The following is a 10100-nucleotide window of genomic DNA, read 5'->3' as shown; positions in this document are numbered from 1 at the left end:
TTGAAGACCCCACCCTGAGGGTCCCAGAGGATCCCCAAGGATCTCCCCCGCCCCCAGCTCAGGTATGTGGGCCTCTGAGACTCAGAATTCAGTGGAATCCAGGCCTTCAGACCCGGGCTCAGACTCAAATGTTGGGACGCACCGACACCCCAGGAGGTGGCCTACCCAGATGCAGGTTCCGGCTCTGAAGAGGACTCTCTCTCTCCCCCCACCCCCTTGTATTCATCTTGTAAAAAAGACAACGCATTGCACAGGACTGGGTATCAGGACAAAACAGTACCACCACATAAGAAAAATAACTTTGTTATTAAGCATATACAATCTTATCAGAAGCACTTCATAGTATCACATCCATAACTATTTGAACACTAGCTCAACTGTTATATGGACCTGTTATAATGAACAAAATAGCCACTGAAGAATATGACTAGTCACTGGGCAGTGGAGAGAGTCATGACACGTATGACACCCCCAGGGCAGTCGCTTTGGGGATATAATAAAGAACACCGAGGTCCCTGGGGGGTGTGGAAAAGGTTGTTTTCCTATGGTTTCCCTAAAGCACTAGTATTTGTTGAAGGAGCACATGGAGTCCAAGATTTTTAACAATTATGAAACGGTCTTTTTTTTCTCTCAAATGGAAAATCGTTTTTTGATTTGTTGTGAAACATACATGCTGACAGTGCCAGGAAAAAATCCATCTATTTCCCTGAATTCATCATTAATAATTTAGATGGCTCTATTCTACTAGTTGTTTGGCCCGGATTCCTGCAAATACATGTCTTTTTCAGGAACGTTATCTGACAGATGTTAAGTTTGCACAAGGAGGCTGCTGTCTCTGAGACAGGCTGGAGTGGGGGAAGAGGGGGAGGGACAGTGACACCCAAAGTAGGATGAGGGATTTGCTGTCACCTCAAGGAGATGTCTGGCACAGAGATCATCTTCTCCTGCATGTCTGGAAACAGGGCTCACAGGCCAAAGTAGTTATAAACCCTGGAAAGGGAGCATAACCAGAACCAGGGTGCCCTTCGCCGAGTGTGTGGTGGGGTGATACTCCTCCCCCGTGCAATGTGCATTAATTATTTACCTGTTTAACTGTGGACACACCTGTCTGAGCTTATACTGCAGAAATGACTTCAGTTGGTCAGTTCATTTTGTGGCAGGTGTTGGAATTGACAAAGAGAGAAGACAGCATTACCTCTGTGACTCCACATCCCTTGGCACAGTATAGCTAAGAATTTCCTCTTCTGGAATTTGTAAGGCAGGGGGACATTCCCAAACTAAAATGCATGCCTTCCCTGCACTATTTTCAATAGCAGGTTTTTATTCCCATTGCTTTCCGGAAACAGAAGCAATCGATTAAGTCCTATTCACAAGTGTAGTTATCAGGGTGCAAACAACTGAACATTTTTGCTAGAGTGCTGAAGAGGTATACAAAGGCCTTCCCCCCCTTGAACCATGAAGTGGCTTAGCAAAACTGTAGCAAGTTTTACCCCCCAAATGGCTTTTCCATTTGGTTTCGAGCAGATGGCCTGTTTACACAGCAAAGCTTTGGTTTTCTATCCATAACTGAAAGATACATTAGAAGTAACAGTGCCTTATTGTGTCTTATCTTTGAAAAACACAATCTGGGCATCCGGAATACATATTGAGTCCTGTGGTCCTAGTCCAACTTTTGAAGATTTTAGGATGAAACATTATTTTATAAATTGATTCAATCCAGCAGACTGAGATGATAAAGCAAAGGTTATTGTGTGTTTTGCTGGAGAATATTATCTAGAATAGTTTCATGAATCCCAGATATTACTACATCAGTTCATTCTTTAATACATTTATCATGGCTTCTGCATGTCCAACATGCAGTTTGCTTGCATTTTATAAGCACTTAACAATAAAGATTACAGTTCTAAACACAGTTCACTGTTAAGAAAAAGGTAATGAAATTCCCTTATTAAAAAAAAAAATCAAAGACAGACCTAATCATTTCTCACAGAGCCTGTGCATAATCTTCTTTAGCATTCATCCATCCACACCCTTTAAATACTGTGCTCCACAAGCAGGCGAATGTTCAATATATTCCCGATGGGAAGCAGCAGCTGCTCAGTTCGTTGCTTCGTGACCCCGTGCCTTGTGAGGCTGCACAGGGACGGGAAGGTGCTAGGAGAGGAGCGCTGGGAACGTGCTTGCTTTCAGCTGTAACATTTTGATGAGCAGTCCCTGGGATTTTGCACAAGGAAGGAGGGATGTGTTTGTGAAAAACTCGGCAACTGGCTGACTGGAGTCCCCACGTTGCTCATGTGATGGGAAGGAAGGCTGTTGTCACTTGAGATTCGCAGACAGAAGCCCTTCCGATCATTCTGAAGAAAGATGGAAAACTGGCAAGCAAACACCAACAGCGGTTCTCTTGAAACAAGTTTCCCAGGAGGAGTGTTAGATAGGAAGAGAAAACGAAGCACGAATCTCCCAGAAATTCAGGGGGAACCCACAGGATGGGAAGTAGAAACCCCAACATGAGCAAACATGAGTTGCGGCAGGATAACTGGTGAGGTTCAATGTCACGGTGAAGGGCTCCTGAACAGGTGGATGAAAAGCCATCTCCGTGAGGCAAATGAGAATGTGAACTTCAAGGAACCTGCAAGCTGCCCATCAAAGCCAAGAGGTTCCCCAATGATACTACCAAGGAGGAGACGCTCCTGCCAGAGAGAGCCTTTTCCAGAATCTGCTTCCCTCTAGGACCCAGAGATAGATAAGCAAACAGGGACTGAACGAGAGGTTTGGGAAAATACCCCCTTCCCAACCTCACATTTGCTGGGAATGGGAAATCAACGAGAAGGCCTGCAAGAACTGGAACTTGAACTAAATTATGGACAATTAAGGAAAAATGGGACTAGTGGGAAGGAAATTCTTGCCAAACAAGGAAAACTATTGTTTTATTTCCCCTCCACATCTAAGAGAACTTTCAATAGCATATAATTCTCTTTGTTGACAAGCTTGGCTGGCCCCAGACGAGGACTTCTAATTCCCAAGGGGAGCAAATTGACTTGCCTCTGATGATTAGTGGGGTCCCTGCATGAGGTTCCCCTTCCCGTGGCTGACAACCCGAGCCAGCCACCTCCTTCTAGCCCTGAGCCCCACTGGGCATGGATCCAACCTGAATCATAGCCTCATGGCAGCTCTGACCGCCCCCTCAGAGCCTGGGAATTTCTGTATCTCTCTCTAAGGGTCTGCCACCCTTGTTCAACAAATATTCTAATTTACTAAGCAGGCCCACTCATTTGATCAAACAGCCTTAAAATGTCCTGGCAAGCCAGGAGCCCATTTTCCTAGTGTGAATCAGGACCTTTATTCACTTCTCTTTTTGGAAAAGAGGAGTTAGTCCCACACCTACAGTAACTTCCTTTCCTGAAGGTGCTATAGACAAGCATGGCATGAACACTGGATAGTCCTATTTGAATTTAGAACGTGGCCACCTACATGACGGTAAATATTATGACTAATTTTCTCCATCTTCCCTAATCTCCCCTCTTCCTTAACTCTCTCCGATCTGTAATTACAACTGGGAAATGAGGTTGGGCAAGAGGCTGGAATACTGAAAATCTGTTAGATCAACAAGGACAAAGAATTATCCACCAAAGTAAATATACACTGTTGTCTCCTCCTTTTCATTGAAGAGCCTTATTTTGACACTGAGGTGTCATAGTCTCTTTTGGACACATGTCTAATTTTTTAAATAAGTAGCCTTACATTTCTTCAAGCTCACCTTGCCACCTTTCTCTTTTATTCTGTCAAATTTATGGTACTATGAGTACTTAAATCAGAAACCAGAAGTTCCTAAAAAATAAATAAAAGTGCAGTTCCAATGTCAATTGCTCTCAGAGGGTCCTGTAAATCAATCGTCTGTCTCCTTCGTATCTCTAGCATGTCTAGCAGGGGCCTCACAAAATAGTATTTGGAAGAAAAGAAGTAGGTAGAAGGCAGGAAAAGAGTAAAGAAAACAGAAATGTGTCTTGTCTAGGTCTCCAGTGGTGGGTTTCGATTTCTTGTCCTCTCTTTAGATGACTTAACTGCAGGTATGAGAACTCTTCTTTTCTCTTCCTTCAGCATGAAGACATTGGTGCGTGCTAAGGATAAAAGTCCCTGGGGGTCTCCAAGTCTCCCGTCTCGGTTCCCTTCGGGTAGTCGTCTCCAGAGCCCAAGTCCATGGCTTCTGGGTAGCTGGGAAATTCCTGAGGCAAAGGGAGGCCTTCTGCTGAAGTGTGAGGCTGGTGCCGGAACACCTTTTCCTGCAGCTCAGCGATGTCATTGCGGATGTCAGCCAGGATCAGCAGCAGGAAGTCAAAAGAACCAGGCGGTCCCTGTGCAAGAGAGGAATCAGAGCCAGAACCGCACACTCAGCCCCTTGCAGAGTGAGGATGTCCATGGCTCCCTAATTTGCTATTTCCTGCATGCTGGCAACTACTTAGTCAATGATTTCCATGTCCCAAATGGAGAAAACATAGGGACTATTATCACAGCCTGAGGGATTCTTCAGATTGCCTTCTGATTCCCTCATCTTCTATATGACATATTCACCTCTCTTCCCTCCCAATTCTAGGTTTTATCAAATCTGGCAGAATGTAAGGAGAGTAGCCTTCCCTGGTGACTTTCCAAAGAAATCTCGATGATACCATGGAGGCGGAGAATAGGGGTTAAGAAGATGGGGCTCTGTTGGGTTTGAATCTCAGCTCTTCCATTTATCAGCTTGTCTTGGGCAAGTTACTTAATTTCTTTGGGTTTCCATCTCCCCGTCCAGAAAAAGGGGATAATGGTCTCCATTTCATTGGGTTTCATAGGTTTCCAAGTGTGTATATAAATGAGTTAATACATGTAAAGGGCTGAGAGCATAGTAAATGCTCAAAAATGTTATCTTTTATAACAAAATTACTGGAGTGTTTATAAGGATGCTTGACTGTAACTGCAACCTAAACGAAGTTGAGAGAACCTCTCCTGCTGTGCTAGAAACAGCAGCTCACACCTGCAAATACTTAGTGATGCATCCCCTTTTGACATCATTGGACGCTCACTGAAGCATAACAGGTCAGATTCCACTTGGCATTGCACAGGTGAGGGAATGGATGCCCAGGGATGCTAAGTGACATGACCATGATCAGAGAGCTACTCAGTGGAAGAGCTCTAATGCTAAAGCTCTTTGCCTTTCTTCAAAAAATGAAACTGGCCTCTTCAAAAGCAATGGAGTTGCTTAAATTTTCTGTGCTTTTGGATACTACTGATTTCCATTTTTAATCTCCCAGACACCATGCATATATCCAGCTAATTTCTTCTCAGTGGTCCCAACCGCCCTGCATGCCTCTGCTTTCTAGAGGGGATGGTCATCTGACCTGGTAGGGCTGTAGCGGTGCCTAAATTGTTAAGTATTCAGCGTTAGGACTTAGCCCCATAGATTTCTTTCCTAGTTTCTTCAGATGTTTTATGACATACCTGAAAATAGACTCATGGCATACTGAAGTTTTGAATCTTAAGACATTCCAAATAAAGATTAAGCAATAGAAAACAAACTTTCAAAACAAATTCCAAGCAGTTGCTGAAGGCCTCTGTGATTTTCCTCCTAACTACCTCGTTCTGCTCGGGTAGCCTGAGTGACAGCTGGAAGAAGCCGGCTTTTGCTAATAAAACCAACTCACAGGCTTCTCACGGCTGCATCCTGGAGAATATTCCCACTGGGGAAGCGAGGCAGATGGTGTTACTTACCGGAGACCCTCTGGGTCCAGGTGCTCCTCTCTCCCCCTAAAAGCAGAAAGGTCTGAGTTAGCTTGCTGGACCACGTGGATGCCACCATTACAATCTTTATTTAGAAATGCACTGTGACCATCTCCCTGCCCCAAACAATAAATATTTTCCATCAGAAACAAATGTAAGCTGAAGCTGGGCTCATGGGACCACTTATTAGAACAGAACTGCTTGGGGCAAGTGTCTCTCACTCAGCTTTCCCCAGAGGTCATATATTTTCAAACCAGATCTGACAAGAGGAATGCTCGTATTTCCAGGCAGTGTGTGGAATAATTTAGGAGCTTCTAAAGTAACTCCTGCTGACTTTATGAGGCAAGTAGCAGGCAGCTCTCAAAATGAAACCACCCCCACTTGCACAGAATGGAACCCCTCCTGCTCTTGGCTTAAACACATCACACACAGAATGGCCCTGCAGAGGAACCCGGGCTGAAGAGAAAAACATGTGCTACTCTGACAACACAGGGGATGCGTGGGTGGGAAGAGATTAACCAAAGAACTCACATGCATATATGCATAACCCATGGACACAGACAATAGTGTGGTGAAGGCCTGGGGGGCAGGGGTAGGTGCGGGTGCTGGGCAGAAGGGGTCAATGGGGAAAAAGCGGGACATCTATAATACTTTCAACATAAAGATAAAATTAAAAAAATAAAAGATCCATAGGAGGAATCTGTCCTAGACTGGTTTTGGTGGTTGTTTTGTTATTATGGTTGTTTCATATTTTAAGGAAATTGCTTTTTAGATTTTCATCCCAGCTTTGGGGGGAAGAAGTATATCTGTGTCTCAGTTTTACCATGCAAAATGGGAACAGTCAGCAGTGTGTGAGTTTCACTGAACTTGAGAAACCTTAGGCTTTTAAGGGCCACTTATTAGACTTACCTTAGAGCCATCTCTTCCTGGTGCGCCTGGCGGGCCCTACAAAACAGAGAGATCTAGTTTAACAGAAGGACAAAGCTGGGAACAAAAACACGGTTTCCTCAATAACAGTAAGTGGATCTCAGAAAATACTGACCACAGGGCCCCTCCGGCCTTGCTTAATGTGGGACAAATCAGGAGATGGTCCCATGGGTCCCATTGAGCCCCGTGGGCCGGGCTGCCCGGGAGGGCCCGGCATACCGGGGAAGCCTGGGCTGCCCTTTGGTCCTGGTGAGCCTGTAATCAAAGAACAGCTCGTTAGCTCCACATCCTGCAAGGAAGACCAGGGCGCTGGCTTGCAAGTCTGCCAGCCCTCGTAGCCATTTCTCTGTGCACTCTGCCCTTTGTCTTCTACCACCTCCACTGGGATGTCGGTCCCACTGGCATTTTAAATTAACCCAGTCTAAATTGACTTCCCTCTCTTCCTCTCTTTTCATGAACCACCAGTCACCTCAAGCCAGAATCTGGAGAATCTTCCTATAGATTTCCCTGTTTCCACAACCCCCTTATCCCATCAGTGGCCAGTTCCTCTACATTTTACCTCTTTCACATTTCTTACAACTGTCAGTTCCTCTGTGTTCCGTCAGTCATAACAGGGTGGCAGTTACCACACCTGGAGAGTGGTCAGGGGTACAGGGGTCAGCATCGGGGAGACCTAGGTCTGGATCTTGAATAAGCTGTGTGACCTCTTTCACCCTTAGATTCTCATCTGTAAAGCTGGCTAATGAAAACCTACCTTACAGAGTGGCCATGAGTATTAAATAAATGAGATTTAATAGACATTCACACATCACTCAGCACAGTACCTCACACATAAAAGCACTACAAAAACAGGCTTTTCTTGAATAATTAAGTCAAAGTTAAAGGCAGTCGATCCATTCAGACCTGTTTCACAGCCCTACTCTCAATGCTGGTCCCAGAGGTATCCTGAAAGGACTTACCCGGGAAGAGGGACAGATCCCTCCTATAACTAAATACTTTACCTCTGATAGCACAAGGCCAGGCCAGAGACAATATCTTACCTTCACTTACATAATCAATGAACTTCAGAGATCACTATATGTCAAATGCCTTTAGAAGGTGTGCAGATGGCCAGAGAGCAGCAGCCACCCCCTCGCCCCCAAAGCCAAAGGATCCAAACTTGATGTAATTTCCTGTGTTGGTACCCCAATCAATCATAGGCCTGGGGACTGGACCTTAGTTAAGGGTAAGAGAAACCTTATTATTTCTCTAGCTGCTCTAACACTTCTCAGTGAAGGACATCACAAACGGATGCTGCAAGCGAGGAGTGGGAAAGAAACAGGATGAGAGGGGGAAGCAAGGGCAAGGCCATTGCTAAAGCTAGTCCTCAATCACCTTCTGCTCCCTCAAGGACACTGGGCAGCTCAAACCATGTTAGAGACCAGATGGCAGACTGGAAAGGAAAGCCAGCAAGTCATTTATTAAAGACAGCCGATGGCTCCCCTCTTCCTAGTTTGTCCTTGTTGGAGTGATAGGTGGGCTGGCCTGGAGGTGAACTCCCTGCAGGGAAGCAGAGTAAGTGCATCCTGTTGGAGAAGCGTGGAGAGCACTGTGCCAGGAATCAATTCATAGGAAGAGGTCCAGGTCTACCCAGAGCAGTGAGAAGCTTCCTTTCTGAGGCATCTGAGGGAGAAAACCCCACCATGACCCAGAGGACTTCAGGCCAAGGGAACAATCAAGAGGATAAACCAAAGTCCTGGACCGGTCCTTGTCCTCTGATAGACTGAGACCCAGGCCACCTGTGTTTGACGGAAACCAGATTAAATCAAGAAGAAAACCCATAAATAGCTTGGGAAGAATTTTGAGTCCCTGTTTTTGCCGACCTTCCAACCTGACACCTGCCCTGTCCTTCCTGCTTGGACAGATCCTACCAGTCTTTCACGCCCAGCTCCAACCCCAAGTGCCCAGACCTGGCTACAGTGATCTCTCCCCTCCGTAAGCCCCCAGCAGGAAGCTCCGTGCACTGACACGGGTGCGTGCACACACTGTTTCATCCCATTTGCTTTCACGCTGTGGGCCTTGTCCTCCCAGTTAGAATGTCAGGACGTCATTCACAACACCTAGCACACTGCTGAGCAATGACAAGCAGGGATAAAACGCTTCATGTTTTAGAATCATTTGCTAACATTCATACCATTTCCTTTACTGGTGTGAAAAAATCTATTGATCTATCTATCTATGGAGAGAATCACAATAAAATATAAAATATAACGTCTTGTAACTATTTTTTAAAGTTCTCATTGCATTTATCCTGATGAAATGATAGGACATTTGGGATTTTCTGCAAAGCAATAAGGGTGAATCTCCAAAACAGTATGGCGAATGAGAAAAGCCAGACAAAGGAATGCACACTATGAAATTCATTGCTATTAGTTTCTAGAGCAGAGCAAACTGTCGCGACAGATAGCAAGTCAGTGGTTGCCTAGAGCTGGGGATGGGGGAGTAGATTGCAAATGGGCACAAGGGAGTGTTTTTGGATGATAGAAGTGTCCTATATCTTGATATAGATATAGATATAGATGATATAGATATAGAGATATATAGATACAGGGTGGTGGTTAGTGAGTGCTTGATATAGCATAAATGCATGTATCAAAAGTTGTCATTTAAATTGACAATTTTATTGTATAAAATTGTATCTCAATAGGGTTGACTTGTAAAGGAAAAATATGTATGTAAATAAATATCAATGCAAATGTGTTCACAAACAACAGGGGAAGGAGGAAATGTGAGTGGGAAATAGTGAAAACCAGGCTAGCCCGGGTGTTGTTAGAGCTGGGTGATGAGCCCGCAGGAGTTCACTACACCATTCTATTTTTGTATATATTAATGTTAAAAAATAGTTTTCATTTTGTTTCTCTGTAGCTTAAAGTGATCTCCAAGAATGTTATCCAAGCCCAGGACAATGACCTTTTTCTCCCAAATTACTGTTGGTTATGAGGGTTTCTCAGGCATGAGGACCCAATTTCCCAAGGCCCTCATGTCGCGTAGGTGTGGGTGCTCCCTGGATTCCTGCTTCTGCTCTCGTCCATGGAAGCCGGAGAATGTTGTCCAGCCCCCACTACATGTGAGCTCTTGGAAGGCCTTGGCTGGGGACTATCACCCTTCCATGCCCTTGTTCACACTCACCAGGAGGGCCCTGGCCCCCAGGCAGGCCAGGAGGTCCTGGAAGGTAGGCGTTTGAGGCCAGCACCTTGTCACCAGTATTGTACTTGCCCAGGTCGGCGGCACTGTTGGGGAGCAGGGCGATCTGCAGAAAAAAGAGGCACCTCGGTCAGGAAGCGATGGCTCCACTGCCAGGGAGATTCTTTGTGTAGCATTGTTTGTAGAGGCTGCAAAGCCTTTTCATGATAATTTCCCTTTATCCGAGCCAGGTACAG

The 10100-nt window shown here is 45.3% G+C and overlaps 1 protein-coding gene across 1 annotated transcript in view; it reads right to left on the bottom strand.

Moving 5' to 3' along the window:
• Positions 1 to 287: 287 nt before the first annotated feature.
• The window catches only part of CCBE1 (collagen and calcium binding EGF domains 1), a 182613-nt gene continuing 172800 nt past the window's right edge, over positions 288 to 10100 (bottom strand). Inside the window, exons 7-11 of the mRNA XM_081148565.1 lie at positions 9850 to 9970; positions 6797 to 6936; positions 6664 to 6699; positions 5746 to 5781; positions 288 to 4352 (exon numbers count right to left, since the gene is read on the bottom strand). Coding sequence (XP_081004691.1) covers positions 4119 to 4352; positions 5746 to 5781; positions 6664 to 6699; positions 6797 to 6936; positions 9850 to 9970 — 567 coding nt within the window. The 3' untranslated portion in view covers positions 288 to 4118. The remainder of the gene's footprint in view (positions 4353 to 5745; positions 5782 to 6663; positions 6700 to 6796; positions 6937 to 9849; positions 9971 to 10100) is intronic.

Source organism: Miniopterus schreibersii (genome assembly GCF_964146895.1).
Source record: "Miniopterus schreibersii genome assembly, chromosome: 10".
NCBI classification, from domain to species: domain Eukaryota; kingdom Metazoa; phylum Chordata; class Mammalia; order Chiroptera; family Miniopteridae; genus Miniopterus; species Miniopterus schreibersii.
The sequence above is the reverse complement of the archived record's forward strand: the minus strand, read 5'-3'. Positions and strand labels throughout refer to the sequence as shown.